The 18990-nt window shown below is 33.9% G+C and overlaps 1 protein-coding gene across 15 annotated transcripts in view; it reads left to right on the top strand.

Annotated features, from left to right (window-relative positions):
• Positions 1 to 18990, top strand: part of LOC138330331 (rho GTPase-activating protein 39-like) — a 157021-nt gene that overhangs the window by 104141 nt on the left and 33890 nt on the right. For 11 of the 15 annotated variants that reach the window (XM_069277886.1, XM_069277885.1, XM_069277880.1 and 8 more), the window contains 3 exons: positions 1637 to 1775; positions 2401 to 2433; positions 13936 to 14025. In XM_069277886.1, the coding sequence (XP_069133987.1) occupies positions 1637 to 1775; positions 2401 to 2433; positions 13936 to 14025 (262 nt within the window). Of the gene's footprint in view, positions 1 to 1636; positions 1776 to 2400; positions 2434 to 5599; positions 6276 to 13935; positions 14026 to 18990 lie in introns of those variants that run through there. The other 4 variants (XM_069277884.1, XM_069277877.1, XM_069277889.1 and 1 more) reach the window with 3 other exon arrangements.

Here is an 18990-nt window from a genome sequence, read left to right as displayed (position 1 = left end):
TGTAGCTAAAAATATTTTTGATAAAAATTTTCGGTAAATAGTAAACATGTTTATATTTTATCCACACTTTAATAAAGTTTTACTCGACTGTCATTAAAGCTGAGTTTGCATTTTCCATGATTTTCTGGATCTAATTTATCAGAAAATTGGAAACATAGCAACTGCACTAGGTACAAAACTGAATTACTCGCTGTAATTCTTAAAGTTGTATCCAATAAAACCTCATCTCCCCTTCCTTCAAAGGTAAAATGAAGAACGTCTTAAATGGATGAGTTCATTTTACAGAACTTCAGGGGGAGAAAGCTTGATGAATTTATACATATAGAAGTAAGAGGCATAATGATTTATTAGAATCAATCGACAAAAGTCCAGCTAGATAGAATAAACTCTGGAATATTGAATGTATTTGTGTAATGTGCCACAGATGTTCATACTGACTTTCCCAATAAATTGACAGTTGGTGTACTTCTTCAGTTGTATAATTTACAGCTCTGCCAAAAACATGGACTAATTACTTTAAGCATTGTTTTTAGGTACATCTGAGTGGTAGATGAAGGTAACAAATTACAAATTTATCCGCACAAGTGATATCAACTGTCATTAAAAAACACTACATCTACACAAATCAGAAGTCTAATTGATAGAGGAATCAACTCAACATGCTGGACAATTACAACCAGATGGAATTCATGTTTTGTCTGAATGTTTATTTGAATTTTTAAGTCATTAAACTGTTTAATTAATGAACATATGGATGTAGTATAGTCTTTCTTGATGCCAAATTAAAGCTTTTGGAACTCAAAATCAATGAGTCATTGTGAATGATAAACATATGTTAAATTGGACGGGTATTGATTTATATGTGCCAATATGTACTGTCATTAAATAACTTTCCATCCAACACAATCATACTTTTGTTAAAAGTCTTCATAAAAACTTTACGTTGTCCACTTAGACCTACTGAATTCCGTTTTTCGATATTATAGAGTTATCTCCCTTCTGGGTATAGTTACAGTAATTCTGTTGTGGCGTCATTATATTGTGAATGAAAAACTCAATTTGTTTTCTTATATAGTTCTGTTCGCAAGCACATGCTGTCACAATTACTTCCTATGGGCAAGTGCAGATAAATCTGTAACGTGCAAAGACTACGATTCTGCAAGTTCATGATAAGGGGAGATAATCCAACTTTTAATATTCTACTGAGAGAGCGATATCAAAGGTTTTGATATGATGGACATTACGGTTGCTTGTAATGATTGATTTTATAATTGTGTGCATTGTACTTTTAAAACGAAAATGACTAATGTTGAGTTCAACAGATCGACAGTTTTCTGAAATAATTCACAAACAAAGTAACTGAAGTGTGATTATGGCTTCAATATAAGCCCAAGAAACAAATCAAATAATATGTACTAAGGGGGATAACTCTGATGATATCTGTCAATGTGAAGAAACAGAACATCAGAATATTTTTTGGGAAGATGAAAGTCGCAAGGCATGCTGTTTACTTTGGTGATTGATGAAGACGTTTGGATTTAGGTTATTACGTTTTGTACTTATATATAAATTGCTGTGTGTGTATCTTATAGCTACATCGTTCAGGATTAAAAATTTCCTATTTTGTATTTTGCAGCAAGAAAACCGATGACAATCAATGGTGGGAACTGTTTGACCCGAATACCTCAAGGTTTTACTACTATAATGCCACGAGCCAGAAGACGGTCTGGCATCGGCCCCAGAACTGTGATATTATTCCTCTCGCTAAGCTTCAGGTTAGTAAATGAATACCTTTGCTAGTCACATTTTAGACCAATTTTCCATAGTAATAATAAAATCTATTCTAGTCCAGTTCACCATAGTACCATATCCGACCCAATAAGCAGCCAGGATATTTAGAAAATTGAAAAAATGAAAAGGTGCTTAATAAGACAAAATTATTGCAAACCTACAGCCTACAGTTTTGTGTAGTTTTGGTCTTTATTTATGCCTGGGCAATTAAAATTGAGGCCTCAAAAAGGGAGAGTGGCGCTTATAGGGACATTTCCAGGTTTCTTTTTGAAAGGCAAAGTCTAAGTTTAATTCAATGGTTCTATATACAGCAACAAAATTTCTGTTTAAAAAGTCATGATAAATCGCCGCATCTATTTTTTAATTTGAATAGGAAAAACTAAACACTTTCTTATATATTTCTTAAGATATAGATTGAGTTTTTAAGGCTCGATCTCTATTGATAGTATACCCTTCAAACAAACCAGATATGTAACGTAAGAAGCTATTCTTTATGCTGGATGTTTTAGTTGTTCTTTAATACAAAAGACAAAAATTTACTTATAATCATCATTGGTTTTGAAGTTAAATATATATATTTCTCGAAAGTATGATAAAAATCTATTTCAGAAATTCCTTGGAGCATATAGTTTTGTTGGCATGGTATGTGATGCGGATAAGAAATTTGAAATTCAGATTTTTGATTGGACATTTTTGGCTTATTAATTTCAATGATCACTTAATGCCTAAACATTTTTTGAGATTTTCTTTTTTGAAATTAAATCTAAAAGCTGCCGCAGCACACTTGTCTTTCTTTTCTCTGCTTTCATCAAGATGGGCAAAAATCATGCTTTAATTTTCACATCACTACTTCATCTCAAGCTTGTACTTTGAAGTTGAACTTTTATGATATATTGCTTGCTGTCAAAATTATATCATTTGAAATCAAATAAATATTTGGAATGCTGAGAAAGTTTGAAAATTAAAGTTAACAGTTTTGATAACGGAGAGATACATGATTGCATGATGTTTCCTTAAAATATTATAAATTATATATATTCTAGTTCTTACTATGGTAAAGAATGTCTAAACATGATGCATATATATCATGGATGAGAATAAAGGGAGGTAACTCTAACATATCATTACATTTATTTAGCCAATGCTTTAGCATAACATATAAACACCTTACAATAGGTCAAGTCATGTAGGCAGTAAACTGGTAAACAACCCAGTCTATCTATAGTCTTATATGTAGAAAACCTGTCTATTGTGAAAACAGTTTACAACAACATAAATTTTCACACAACTGGTAACATTTAACTTATTTTATAAGTTGTAAAGGTAGGACTGTAGTTGATGGCCTTTAATTATGTACCAATAAATCTGTGAAATCATTTTTAGCACTCCTGAACTACCGGAGAGATAAATCTTAATTCCATGTATTTAATTTGATTATCCCCACTTCTGTTATAGTGAAGGTTAAACTTTCAGTAAGTACATGACAATGTAAAGCTATGTACAAGGTCCTATTCCAGGAAGCGTAGAAGTTCTTTTCCTTTACTTCACAAAAATAATTCGCTTTTAACAATGGTTAGCTAAAATCTTTTATTTGTAAATTCTGACTTTCAAATAATTTTTTTTAAATCCTAATTTAGATGAAAAAAATAGTCGTATTAAGGAATTTAACATGTGAAAATCTTTTCATTTGTTGAATTTGTCAAGTTTACCATGCTTTTGTCAAAACGACTAAGATGTAAAATGTCAGATTGTAACAGTTGAAGGTAGTTATAGACTGGAGGCTGTTTAAGCCGTTCAGAATTAGGCCCTCTGTACTTAAATCAAGGTCATTTGTTTGGTGATGGAGAAGGTGAATGTAATCGGGCCAATCACCTACGGCCATTCAAGTGGAAATATTTACTTCTGTATAGTTTGTTCTAATGTTATAAACAGAAGGAATTTGTTTAAATTTTACTTAACTACAACAGGGTTGTTGTTTGTCAACTTCACATCATATAATATAAATGTGTAAATATCACCTTAGCTGAAATGTAGAGGAAATCTTAACTTTGAGAGGAAATTATGCTTTCGAATGTTAACATTGATTATTCCCATATAAGAATGGTTAGAATTATAAAGAAATCTTAACTTTGAGGTGAAATCATACTTTTGAATGTTAATTGATTACTTCCATATAAAAATGGTTAGAAATATTGGAATGAGAAGCTGAGTTCCAAATTATTATGTGGTTTCTGGGCATTATTGCCTTTCTTGATATTCACAGAAATATCATGTGAGTTATACAGGCCATATGGACCTCTTGTACATGAGTAAATGCTTTACACAAAAGTGAGCATGTCAGTTGACGGTTGATGAACCGGTTACTGGTCAGTGGTGCAGGCCTTTTGGACCTCTTGTACACTTGTATTACACAAAAGTAGAACATCAGTCGGGGGTCACTGGTAAATAATTCAGGCCCCATGGACCTCTTGATTTTAAGTAGTGGCAACACAAATCAAAGGGAGGTCACTAGGAACTAATGATGACAGGTACATGTAAATGTTTTACAAGCATGGACATAAGGGGTCAGTGTCTAGACTAATGGTCAGGGTCATGTTTTATGAACAACACTAAATCACATGTACTGTATGTAGATATAGGTATCCTTCACATATATAAGAAAAGGCCTATGTACTTACGGTATGGCAAAACAAGGGTTGTGCTTTGTGTAATATATTAGACAGAAAGTAAGGACATTTTAAAAGTATACAGTAAAAAACATGTTTATAACAAACACACTTAAACACTTTCATGGTCAGGATGTAGTTATGGTATTTCCCTGCCAGGGTTCCTATAAGATGTTTGTAATATATGTATAACAATTACTTTGCTTAGGTACATTATAACCATATTTCACTGTATATAGTTATGATATTCGACTGACTTAATTGAGCTTCATATATATAAAAGGCCATTAATTTATAATCTTATGTTAAAGTGAATAGTCGGGCAAAGAAAACCAGTCTAAATGCGTTCATTGGCCTTCCAAAAGTTCTCACATATTAATACGACGGTCAAGTTCTGCTTAGTTTCCCAGTTCTGACCATTAAAGTAAAGAAAAGTTGAAAGCATTGAAAGCGAGGCTGCGTGGAAATGTAACCACGGACATAGTGAGCCGGGAGGACGTTTTAGAATTCCCATACTTTAAATTAATTTCTTCGTACGCAGACAGATTTTGACGAGAGATTTTATTTTTCCATTTCATAAGAAATTATCCTGGATACATTCACACCATTTTACCGACTTTAGCCATCCTTGCCCGACTGTTCACTTTAAAGACAGTAAAGGGAAGGAAGCTGTTATCTTACCAACATGCTGTATTTTCTGATAAAATTATCTTTAACGATTTTGGGTATAACTTATTTTGTCAAAACAGTTAGAAATTTCACTCTTACTGTTTAGAAAAATAGGGAAATATTTATAGAAATAGAGTTCTGTGAATCAAATTTGTATTTGGTGTGTTTGGATACTAACCAAGATTCAGCTGTGAGAATATTTGGTTGTGTCCCTTCCCATCTCTGAGGTGTTTTAGGGCCGTTTTATTCGTTGATGAGGATCCATTGACAAAGTGAATGAATACCTGATTCAGTATGATTGTGTATGTTTGTAAAGTTGACCTTTATATCCTCCCCGCACAGCCCGAGGAAATACAGGTAATTAAGATTACCTGTCACCTCACCTGTGTGCGATACTATATATAGCTACAGGCCTCTCTGACGTTCTCTCACCGGAAACAAGGGGTCGTGACAGGGTCCCTATAGATACCCATGGGACTTAGCAGCCATCACTGTTATAGGACTGTCTGTCCCCGTAAAGTGACTCATCGTTACGGACCTATCGACAACCTAAGGTGTACTTCAGGTGTGAATGCTGTACCTTGTGAAGCTGATCAAGAAGTCATTTATATATATATATGTGTATGCGTGTGTGTCTTGGTGCATTTTCTATACCTGTCCATTACCTGCAGACAGGGCTATAGTATTCACACAGGTATACTGGACATTTCTCAGGTGTGACAGCGACAGGAGGTGTGCTAGTATATCGCGTGACAATTATAGCAACAACATTTGATCTCATTTACATGGACAATTACTTTTAAACTGCAATTAGAACTTAAACGACTGGTATTTCATGCAGGTAACATAATGCAAAACTGATTTTTTTTATTTTGCTTCCGTGGAATTTTACGCAAGCTATTCACTTTCCTGTTTACCTGGACAATACCTGTATTTTCTATTTACCTGGAAAGTCTACCTGTATTTTTACCTGAGATTTTGTGATGTGGGTGTGGATCATGTTATGGGTGCTGACATAGAATTCTGGGATGTATAGTGAGTAGGGGTAAAGCTACACACTCGACCACTGACCACTGACCACACCATGGACTAGAGAAGATGGGCCGCCGCATCAGTACCAGCACAAGCTGTGCTAGCTGTTTCCCCTTTGTAAATATGATTTTTTATTTCACCATTCAATTTCGTTGATAATGTTGTCACCCAGACTTTGTCAATTTTAATAACTGTCTACACGTGTACTTTCTGTGAATATGATATAACAGTCGTTTTATTCTTTGATATTTATGACAGTGATGAAAAAACATAAAGGGAAGTTCATTTGATAAAAGAAAAGACGTAAAAATCTAAGATATAAATGATTCCGGCTTTTTCAGCCTCTTTTAACTGTTGCCATTAGTCATAAAATGGCTGTAAATTAAACTACAAAGTGTAGTATTTTCATCAAATCTTTCACTATCACAGCTAGAGTATCAGTTATATTCTCTAGAGCAGTTTAAATAAAACATCTGTCAATTTTCAAGAACTTAGAACATTGGCTGTTCCCTACAACATTACCTCGTAAAATGTTCTCAGGGAAGGTTACAGTTATGTCATTATTGTCTCAAAGAGGAGGGGGGGGGCTTATTTGAGGACATTGGATTATAAGGATAAATTGGTGTCCAAAAGGAAGGGGGCTTATTTGAGGACATTGGAGGATAAATTGGTGTCCAAAAGAAGGGGCTTATTTGAACATTGGATAAGGATTTGGTGTCCAAAAGGAAGGGGGGGCTTATTTGAGGACATTGGATTATAAGGATAAATTGGTGTCCAAAAGGAAGGGGGGCTTATTTGAGGACATTGGATTATAAGGATAAATTGGTGTCCAAAAGGAAGGGGGGATTATTTGAGGACATTGGATTATAAGGATAAATTGGTGTCCAAAAGGAAGGGGGGATTATTTGAGGACATTGGATTATAAGGATAAATTGGTGTCCAAAAGGAAGGGGGGGATTATTTTAGGACATTGGATTATTAAGGATAAATTGGTGTCAAAAAGGAAGGGGGGCTTATTTGAGGACATTGGATTATAAGGATAAATTGGTGTCCAAAAGGAAGGGGGGATTATTTGCGGACATTGGATTATAAGGATAAATTGGTGTCCAAAAGGAAGGGGGGATTATTTGAGGACATTGGATTATAAGGATAAATTGGTGTCCAAAAGGAAGGGGGGCTTATTTGAGGACATTGGATTATAAGGATAAATTGGTGTCCAAAAGGAAGGGGGGGATTATTTGAGGACATTGGATTATAAGGATAAATTGGTGTCCAAAACGAAGGGGGGATTATTTGAGGACATTGGATTATAAGGATAAATTGGTGTCCAAAAGGAAGGGGGGGATTATTTGAGGACATTGGATTATAAGGATAAATTGGTGTCTCAATGGAAGGGGGGATTATTTGAGGACATTGGATTATAAGGATAAATTGGTGTCAAAAAGGAAGGGGGGATTATTTGAGGACATTGGATTATAAGGATAAATTGGTGTCCAAAAGGAAGGGGGGGATTATTTGAGGACATTGGATTATAAGGATAAATTGGTGTCCAAAAGGAAGGGGGGATTATTTGAGGACATTGGATTATAAGGATAAATTGGTGTCCAAAAGGAAGGGGGGCTTATTTGAGGACATTGGATTATAAGGATAAATTGGTGTCCAAAAGGAAGGGGGGATTATTTGAGGACATTGGATTATTGAAAGATAAATTGGTGTCTAAATGGAAGGGGGGCTTATTTGAAGGCATTGGATTATTGAAGGATAAAGGAGTTGATATGATAGGACCAGTATTTTGCCTTAATTTTTCAGGCCGAAAAAAATTAACTCTGATCCCCATCAATTTCATATCAATAAATACTCTCATACTTGCCATTCATCAAAACATAATTTTTTATAACCATGTACACGATGTGTCCCACCTATGACGTCATCAAATTGATGATTTTCCTCTTCTCGCCAAATTTTGCTAGAAATTCATCATCTTTAGGTTAGAAAAGGCTTGAAATGGATTTGGCCGCCACCTTGGAGCAACTTCACATATTGCATGGATATGCATAAATACACGATACACAACGTGTGAAAATCTCTTTCTGCTCCACGAAGGCGGCCACATTCATTTTCAGAGAAAACCAGTCAAAAAGTATGATTTTTCAAGGATTTTTGTGAAATATGGCGGGAACCTGCATGTTGATGACGTCATAGTGAACATAATTGGCACACTGCGGGATATTTTCTAGATGTAATGTGTTAGCAAATGTATTCAGCTGTTATATGGCAAAATATGTTTTTCTTTACTGGAGAATTAATTTTGAGGCCATATTCGAGTCTTAACGTACCTTCTCCTTGGTGTCTCAAAAGAGGGGGGGGGGGGGGGGCTTATTTGAAGACATGGTATTAAGGAAGGATAAATTGGTGTCTCAGTGGTGGGAGGGCCTTATTTGAGGATGTTGGATTATTGAAGGATAAATTGTGTCTTAAAAGAGGTGCAGCTTATTTAAGGACATGGATTATATTAATTGTATATTATTGGCCTTGTTGTTTCTGAATTTTCTTTGAAGATTATCTTTTGACTTTTCAGTGAATGTTAGGGACAGCGGGGTTTTTTTGCGAGAATTGTAAAGGATTTTGATGAACATGTCAGATATGAAAGTCAATATTTGTTTTCACTCCAGGTGTATGTTAACTTTACCAGACATCAAAAGCATGTGTTAGGATAAGGACTAGTACACATACCTGGCAGAACTGTTAATGTTCATAGGAAGTATTTCTGCTAGATTGAGGTTTTGTCAATGAAGACAAAAGTTTGTTTTAGTGACATGAAGGTTAAAGTTTGTATATTTTATTGACAGAAAAAAAAGTTTATAGATTTGTCAAGGAAGACAGCGGTTTGTATATTTGTGTCAATAGTTTGTATAAAGGTTTGTCAAAGAAGAAATATCTTTGAAGATATATGTCAATGTAGAAAAAGGAGTTTATAGATTTAGCCAGGAAGACAAAACTTAATAAGGAAGAAAAAAGTTTGTGAAGTTAAGGAAGAAATACTTCAGAGGACTGAATGAAAAACATTTGGCATTTAACTTAACCCAGTGAGTGTATGGTTTATATCGGTAGACTGAGGGTTTAGGTCTTCTTTAGATTAACATAGCTGAGGACTCTGGTGATCGTCTCTTATCAGATAGGAACCTAAGTATTGATAAGATATCAGTCTGATATAGAATCAAAATCAATATTATTGAAATGGTAGGTGTCATTCTACAGATATATGAGACAATATTGTGAGTCAGGTGTTATTGAAATGAATTTCACAGCAAGAGGAATGAAGTCGAAATATCTAAAAAAAAAAATGTAATTTTGGAAAAGAATGAAAAGTTGATCGAATGATATTGCAGTGGAATCGATTTCAGATTTACTGGAATGTTATCGACAGAAGAAATGTTATGTGACAGCTTGATTGATGTGTCTGGTCTATGGATTGGGTACAAAAATCGCTGTTCATGTTTATCATATGTCACAGAGAGCCAGACAGATAGAATATTGACTCCATACAGGGGAGATAGCAGGTTTTGTTTCCCATGCAGGCAGATTTGTAATTGAGGAAATTTTTGTATGCCAAAATTGTCGAAAACATGGTATGTTATTGGAACAAGTTAAAAGATAATTTCTATATGATGTACATTTATAATCTTCCAGTAAAGAGTACAACGCTATTTTATTTAAATTTTTTATTGTAATAGCTATTATTTTAAAATTGCATCATTTACCTGGAAAAATCCTAGAAATTTTTATATAGTTTTAGGAAACATCACACAACTGTTTTAAAATACATCCTGTTATATACTGTAATTATTATATGTATCATGTGACACAGTAAAGTGTAAAAAGTAAACAAATCCTGGACATCTCCCATATTTTGTTGATTACTAATATTTACTTTCCATCCAAACAAATAATACCTTATCTCTTATATACACAAGGGATGAGTAATTAGATTTTTAGAGTTGTCTCCCTTGGTAGTACGAGCGAAGTTGCTAATATCTGATATTCTGCCACATTTCCTCTCACTCTGGGTTGAAAGTTCAAAACCTGCTAATTGGGCATGTAAATCTGTAATATGCAAATACAGAATAAAATAATGTTTACTCTTTTTGTACCTGTAGGTTTTTGTGTCGCCTACAATGCAAGGGCAACACTTAGGTATCACTATTTCGGCGTTGGCATCCGGGAAACGGTTTCCGTACGATACCTTAATTATTTATTAACCGATTTCAACCAAATTTAATATATATTGCTTTAAATGAATGAGATCTCGGATAAGTTAGATAAATGGTCAAAATCCGTCAATATTTGCAAGAGTTACAGGAATTTAAAATTGTCAAAACAGATAAATCCATGGTGTCCGCTCCATAACTTAAGTATTTATTGTCCGATTTCTACCAAATTTGGTAAATTGCTTGACATTAATGAGATCTTAGATAGGTTTGATACTGGTCAAAATCCATCAATATCTGCAAGAGTTACGGAACTTGATAACTTCACTTAAGTATTAAAAATATTTTCAACTGTAAAAAACTATTTTTTGTGATGATGTGCAGACGACACACCTACTTACGTTGAATTTTTTGTTTCAGGTAATTGTAATTATTAAATACAAATTCTATCAATATTCTGTTTGGCGGTTAACAAAAATACCAGAGACACCTTCTCCGTTTGATAGGTCCTTGGAGGCAATTTTGGGAAATCTTAACCTTTAAATGACAAGGATGAAGGTTACATATCTCAGAAAACTGAGATAACCTTTATCGGAGGACGAGGGATTAAAGGAAATCTACATTCTCAGTACATCCCCACCTATAGTACAGTCATCAGTACGATCGCCTGGAATGTTTATACATGTAACATCTGGTTAACTATTGTTAACGTGTTCAATACTGATTCATACTCAACGATTCGCACATTTTTCTGCAAGCCTTTTTGTCAAGGGCAGATGACTGACCCCATTATGGATTGTTTTTATTAAGATTTCTATCAAATATGAAATATTTGCAGTTTTAATTCTTTTTAAAACCTCTTTCAAATTTAATATTTCATCAATTTTCATTCAGAATTTGTAATGCCAGGTCCCCATGTAATGTGTAATCTGTCTATATTAAGGCCACCGGAGAGACAATAAAAAAAAATGGTCTTTAAAGCCAAATGGTCCGTATAAAGATGCCATTTCGTCTTGCGATTCCTGAAGGGGATAATATTATGCAAGTGGTCTTTATACAGAGGTGATCGCTAAGACAGTTTTTACTGTATCGGGGCAAGAAAATAAATGACACAACAGTTATTAACTTTTTGGTGTATTGTTATACATGCGATTTTAATAACTATAGACCGTAATTTATAGCATTTATTATGATGTCATTGAAATGGGGCACCATCATTACAGTTTTTACTGTATCGGGGCAAGAAAATAAATGACACAACAGTTATTAACTTTTTGGTGTATTGTTATACATGCGATTTTAATAACTATAGACCGTAATTTATAGCATTTATTATGATGTCATTGAAATGGGGCACCATCATTACATCATCAGCGTTTGTAAATACCAACAACGATGAACAGTTGTTAAATTATCTGTTATGATAATGATACATTTTATATATGGAGCAAAATTGTTTGCAGTATAAATAAAAGGTCATTAGGAAAATTATCTTTATACATGGTGATATGCTTTTTGAAAGCATTCATAGGTCTATAAATGCCAACTGAAAGCAGCTTTAAAGTGCTGACGTTAAGTTGAACAAATAGTGTGCTTTAATTTGTATTATAATTCTGAACCTTGTAGAAATTGTGAACATATTACATCAAAATTCATGAATTATATTATTATAAAATGCAGGCATAATTTCTGTAGCATACAAAGGAGATCGTCCTTACATGACCTTCTAATAGGACATATGGAAATATTTTTGGGCTGGACTGAATATTATTTAAATTTGAGGAACTGTAAAAACGTTAGATTTAGAAATGAATATTTATATTCGTTTAAATTTACAGAACTATTTTCAGTTGACTTTAATTCAAAGACACCTTGATGTTTTATGGTTAACTAAAAGTTTGTTTTTATAACCGGAACTCAAAATTGGGAATCAGACGGATTTACTTTTTTTATTCCGCTGAAGAATCTACAGCCAAAATCATGAATGGCCGGGGTTTGATTTCTTGTAGTAAAAATCTGCCAAACTTGAATCAACAAGGAACCAGTTATATGCAACAAAGACACATTGACTCGTTATCTGAAGCACATCTCCATGAAGTTTGACAGCTCCCTTCACATTTCTGTGAATGACGGCTTTATAATTGTCATTAGATAAAATACATGTATGAAATATGCAATGTGCATCAATTTTGTCCTACATACCATGAAACTTAGTCATGATACTGCCTACATGGATGAGAAGAATAAGGTTTTATATCATTGAAACCACTTTATTCCTTGAGAGAACATCTGGGTTGTTCAATGTAAAGATGAGTGTGTTCTCCACATGAATGTATTAGCATCAGCAGTTGGTTGTACTTCGAGGTAAACGCCCATGCTCTCAAGGGGACACAACTTAACATTTGACTCACAAAGCACTTCTGATCATCACATATGACCTTATAGCTGTTGATATGGCATGATATCTTAACAGCCAGGTCATTTTGTTTCCTCCCGTCATGACATTAATTCATTCACCCCTGAAACTCCATAATGGACTATTCTAGTCTTTGATTTAGAAGAGTCTAAATGTGTTTTCAGGGGTGAAAAAGATGGTTATAAGGACTATTAGTGTTTCTCCTCTGAATATTATATAGGGTCAGTTGCCAGGTACTGACTACAGGTCTGTGGTTTTTCTCCAGGTACTCTGGCTTTCCTCCAGCTCTTTAACCTCACATTCCTTAAATGACCCTGGTTGTTGTTAGGTATGCTAGGGCCATATGGATGTGTCAGGTTTATTGGTGGAGGAAAACCTGAGTACCAGGAGAAAAAAACATCAACCAGTGGCCCATACCTGTTAATTACCCCACATGAGATTCAAACATGTAACGCAGAAGTGAAGGGCTGGTGGTAGTGTATTGGGATAGGTTGGCACTCGGCCACTGTAGCCTCATTCTATTGATTCCCTTATGGGTAGATTTAAGTGTGATATGTTAAGGTGTGGAATGAGAAATTTGATCTATTACTGGATAACAATCTGATAGTTTTATATCTCTCAGGTTTCTGTATATCTCAAAGGGCATAATCTATATTGATATGAATGGTACATTTCTTTTGAAAAATGAAATATAGAGTGACATTTTCACATATCAGTAATTAGATGTTTAAACAGTCATATATATATTCACTAACTTTTTTTTCATTTTATCTCCTGGATATTATACTAATGCTCTTCTGCAGTGCAAATTAATTAACTTTGAATATTTTTCTGAAATCAATTTCCATACCAAGAAAAATCTCCTAAAAGTGATTAAGGGATCGTTTCTTTTAATAAAATTTGAATTTTGTTCAAAAGGATATACTTTCATTCATAATCACACTGAAAGACATTAATATTTTAGTACCCAGTAATACTACTTTTTCTATATCAGAATTGTCAAATGATGAAAAAGAAAATAAAACACACATCAAAAAAAGAGCCAAGTTCCAAGTTGACACAGACATGAATGCCTTTTGACAACTTTAAACTAACACGAAGAGTATTATCTTTCTATCAAATTTCATTGGTGTGTCTTTATCTAACTTTACAGACCCTAAAACAGAACACTGAAGTTCGTGACGAGGAAGAGAGGGCGCAGCGACGGCGCGAGATAGCAACACAAACACCTGTACCTCAGACAGTAAGTACTACATCAATTTTTTTTTTTAATCCGCCAGGAACCGTTTGTCTGTCTGTATCAGTTGTCCTTGGATCCTTTGGCTGGGTGGTTTAAGGGTGTTCTGACATGACAGCACTTGTCACCCAAATATATCTTCAGAGTTTTGAGTTGTATACCCACATTGGAGAGCTACAAGGTACTGACCATAGGTTTGTGGTTTGTCTCTGATTTTCATTCACTTTTCTAAATCCTGCCACATTCCTATATGTATTTGCCTGTTAATAGGATGTTCACTCATTCACCCCTGAAATTTCATAATGGACTGGTCTAGTCTTTGATTTAGAAAAGCCTAATTGCATCTTTAGGGGTGATTGAGGTAAACAATATAAACCCAAAACCTAACTCTGGTTTCTATTTGCTATAAAAACACATCTCCATGCTGACTATCAGTGGGGTATGATTGAATTGTTTTGTAATTTTAGATAAAGTCTGCATTTTGCTGAAATGTAATATGTAGGTGAGATTTTAAGTTATACATCGTTTTAAAGACTGTTGCCGCTATGAGCTCTTAAGAATTATAGATTTGATCTAGCAAACTTGCTAAAGAATCAAAATATTCGAAACTAATGTTTTAAAAAAATGATATACACTATAACAGTATCATGATAGCAATGGAAGGGAGATAACTCTGTGATTCATATTCCTCTTTGGCAGCTAGACCTAAGAATATCGTGACCATGTACTGGGAATGAAGCCAAGTTTAGGAGGCACCCTCATAACAGAATGCTAAAATCAAAATTAAACTACTTGTTTTCGTGTTTGCTAATATTCAGGGGAGCAAGTGTTATTTGTTTATGAAATAAAAAGATTTCTGTCTGTGAATTTGATTGTGCAGATGTAATGTTGAAAATAGAACAAGTCTTCTATTACAGTATAACATGAATTTCCAAAATACATAATCAGGTTGATTTTTCTTTAGATGTTATAAATCTATGAAGGTAGGTTTCTTTGTCATGAAATATATTGCTTTTGTCTGCAAAATTTATATTGGAGTAAGCAAAATTATATTTCGTTGGTATAATTCTTTCATTGTTGACAAACAAACACTGCCTGTTCGTTATAACATAAATCTAATTTAGAAAATGCTGCCTAAAAGTACTTTTGATACAAAGCCTAGTAATAGAGGTTTCTATTTTAAGCAAATCTTATCTCAAATCCAGATATTTCTGATATATTAATTCTAAGTTTTATTTTTGGAAATTTATACACATGTTTAACAGCAATACATGTAAAACATGCCAGCAGCTTTTCACAATTGGCAAAACTAGAAATGTTGCATAATATAGAAAGTGAACACGTTATTTAAGTTGAAAATCTCCTAGCATGTGCATTATCTAATTCTAAGGTTAGTTGGTTTTTATTCGACATCCTATGAACTGTCGGAGTCACCCAGAGAAAAACCACTGACACAATTAAGTTATTACATGACATTTAAATACTGGCCTATAATTGATGTCAAACTCTGCACATGTACTAAAGTTTAGAGGGCTGGTTAAAATGTGTCAAGACATCAAATATCACCAAATATCTAAGGATACAGTTTGAAAATATGTATGTGTTATTTGTAAAATGTACTAAAAATGAAAATACTTGCTTGAAAAGTTTGATTATGTTTATAACTAAGGAAATTACTGCACTATACATTCTGTATTTTTATATTACAGAGTTATCTGCCCTTGCGTTTAGCTATTGATTGTGACGTCATGTGTTTGCGAGCATAACCTCTTACTTTTCCGAGAAAACAAGGTCAATTGCGCTCACAAAATTATGACATAACAATCAATATCTTCTTGCAAGGGAGTTAACTCTGTAAATGTGCAAAGATGGAATACCATTGTAAGCCTTAAAAATAATCTGTGTCCAATTTAGATGATGTTTGCGATGATGTTAAAAGTCAGAATTTATTTAGTTTTTCAAAGTTGTATAGAATTCCCGGTTGAAGTAGTTTTAACAAATATCGAGAGAGATGCTTAGCATTGATATCCTAGCTGTACACATAAATGTCACTGATGGAGACAATTACAACCAAATGTTAAAATTTACATTTAATTTGAGTCGAATCTCTGTCAAATTTAAAATAGAGATTATAAAACAATTGTGGGAATATAAATTTGTGTAAATTGTTGTAAAATCACATCACTCATGTTTTTCTGAGTTTTTACTAATTTAGTATAAAAAATATTTCTATTCATGTATATGAGAGTCTGTTCAAAGATTCTGTAGTAATTTATTAAGCTCAATATTCACATCCAGTTGACGACTGTAATTTGTCAGGAAAAATGTAAGTGACAATTTTAATGTTTTAGGTACTGGTATCCAGTCTAGGTATAGTAAATATTTCACAAATTTCAAAGAATGGAAGTTGAAATTTATATACTTGTCAATGGTGACCCAAATGGAGCTGGCTTCTAGTAGACCTGGGCAAAATTCATCAGTCCGTGTTAATATATATATGGCATATCAACAATCATTGACGTCTTGGTGAATGACAGATACTCATTTCTCTAAAGTAATGAGCTAGGCTAGGGTATAGCTAGGCCTACTAGAACATCTTAGCAGCAGAATAGACAGATTTATATATATATATATATCTATTTGGATAGGGAACCACATCCAATCGTTAGAACTGTTTCCATAGCAACAGAAATTATATATATATATACAGGTTAGGATTTAGAATGTCTGGAGACATTAGTCAATTAAGGTCAGTCCTTCTATTAAGAATTGTTGGTAATTTGGTTCTAGAAACATTGTTTTTTCCAGGATAAAACCACACATAAATAAATGGTTGTGAAAATCTGAAAAAATTATCAGATTTTATAAGCAATCGATGTTTTGTTGATCATCATTTGAAAGCTTGAGGGGGAAATGATGTATCCTGTAGAAGGAAGACTTTATACAATATTCATTGAGAGTGTGTACAAATAATTATATGGTCTCGCACTCCGTGTATGTGGAGTTTGGATGGGATGTGCTTCTTTGTTGTCTTTGGTAGTATGCTTCATTGAGGTTGCACTATAAAATATATACAGCAAATATGCTATCACAATGAGACACAATATGTATAGACCACAGCGTTTAAAACACACACTCATCAAACACATACACTAGAATCTAGTTCATATGGTAGATCTGATTATTTTGCTGGAATGTGACATATTCAGGATTTAACAAGGCGTTGCAGACCAACATGGTTTGGAAAATTTTATTTGTAAACTGATAAGACAAGTGTAAAGTATTGTTCTTGGAACGCAGATATTGAAATTTTAATATATATAATATTTATTTGAAAATATCAAAATTTTTAAACATTTATTAAGATAATGGGCTATATAGCATTGCAAGGAAACACATTAAAGATGCTCCACCACCGACAGAGCATAAATGATATTCATAATTTGAACAATAATTGGTGTTTAATCGTTTATTTTTATGCCTAATTAACACAAAAAATAACATTAAATAATTTTTTTGCCTTTGGTGCATTCGCAATCATTACTTCATTCCATGTATGATGTAGTGTCACGGAAATTTTTCGGGATGCAATTAATTATTTTTCATAGTTTTAACTTGAAGTAAAATTGGAAGCTCAAACTTTTTAATGGTGGTAATGACGTAAAGTAAGTAACTTTTGTACCAGAAGAAAAATACTAAATCGTCTGCTCTTGTTTTTTAATAGTGAAAAAAACCCATTTGTCAGCAATGGAGCATCTTTAAAGAGATACACCAGTCTCCCAAAACACACACACACACACAACAAAATGCAAACATTTCACACAAAAGGATGTTATCTTCCTGTAAAATTGAAAACAAAACACTGACACCATTGTTAATATGGGTTGAGGTTAATGACGGGGACACAAACCGACATGACTCGGGACACAAACCGACATGACGTGGGGACAGGGTTGAGATAATTATATATGACAGGATGGGGAGTCGCTGTGTACAGATGTTTTTCAGGAAGTGTATACCCAGTGTTAGTTAGAGATATGCTCAGTGATACACTTGAAAAGGTCACCATGTGTGATCGGTGACAGTTTGCTATTTTCCATGGTATTTTCACATGTGTTTTTACTACAGTTATATACATACACACAAACCCATGCCTTTGATTTAGACTCGTTTTGTTACAGAGCTCTTTACAGAATGCGCTCAACCCTGGTGTTTAGTAACTTGATCACTAGTCCATGCAGTATCAAAATCAGCCCTGCCTCATATTATATCGCCACTGTGTAGGTCGTAGTATAGAAGATGGGTGCTAGAACTCTTCCACTGACTGCTAAATTAGCCTTACAGTAATGTCTTCTTATCTCCTAATGAAACTCAAGGACACTATTGAGCTCATCGGAGAGCCCATTGGAGCTTCCCTGACTTCTCCAAATCCATTGGAGATTTCCTGACTTTTCCGACAAAGCTCAATGGAGTTAAGACATGATGGAGATGTTACACACCTTGTACTGTGATCAGTTTAACAAGTCATACAGAAATAGTACTGTAATGAACTGATGACTGGGCTCTGGCAGTGTAAGGATGACGGTACAACCTCAGATGTGGGGTTAAGACAGATATTTATGTCTAGAGACAGATATTTATGTTTGAGACACTTTCGGATCATTATTTTTTACAAGATTGTGTGAAATTCAAACCTGAGATACCGACGAATCAACTGAAATCTGGAGAGAGATTTGATTAATAAACAATTCTGTAAAAGTTCATACACTGGATACAATGCGAGATTCAGGTGCAAAATATTTCTGATCTGTAAATGATTGGTTGAAAGTCGAACACAGGATATATATATATATATTACATACAACGTTAAGGATCAGAATAAATTGTGTTAATTCACAAATGTTTTAATGAAAGTCTGACAAAAACACAAGGTCTTGACAGGAAGGATGTGTACAGGACTTGATGAAGAAT

The sequence above is a fragment of the Argopecten irradians genome, chromosome 8, assembly GCF_041381155.1.
Source record: "Argopecten irradians isolate NY chromosome 8, Ai_NY, whole genome shotgun sequence".
Taxonomy (NCBI): Eukaryota; Metazoa; Mollusca; class Bivalvia; order Pectinida; family Pectinidae; genus Argopecten; species Argopecten irradians.
The sequence above is the reverse complement of the archived record's forward strand: the minus strand, read 5'-3'. Positions and strand labels throughout refer to the sequence as shown.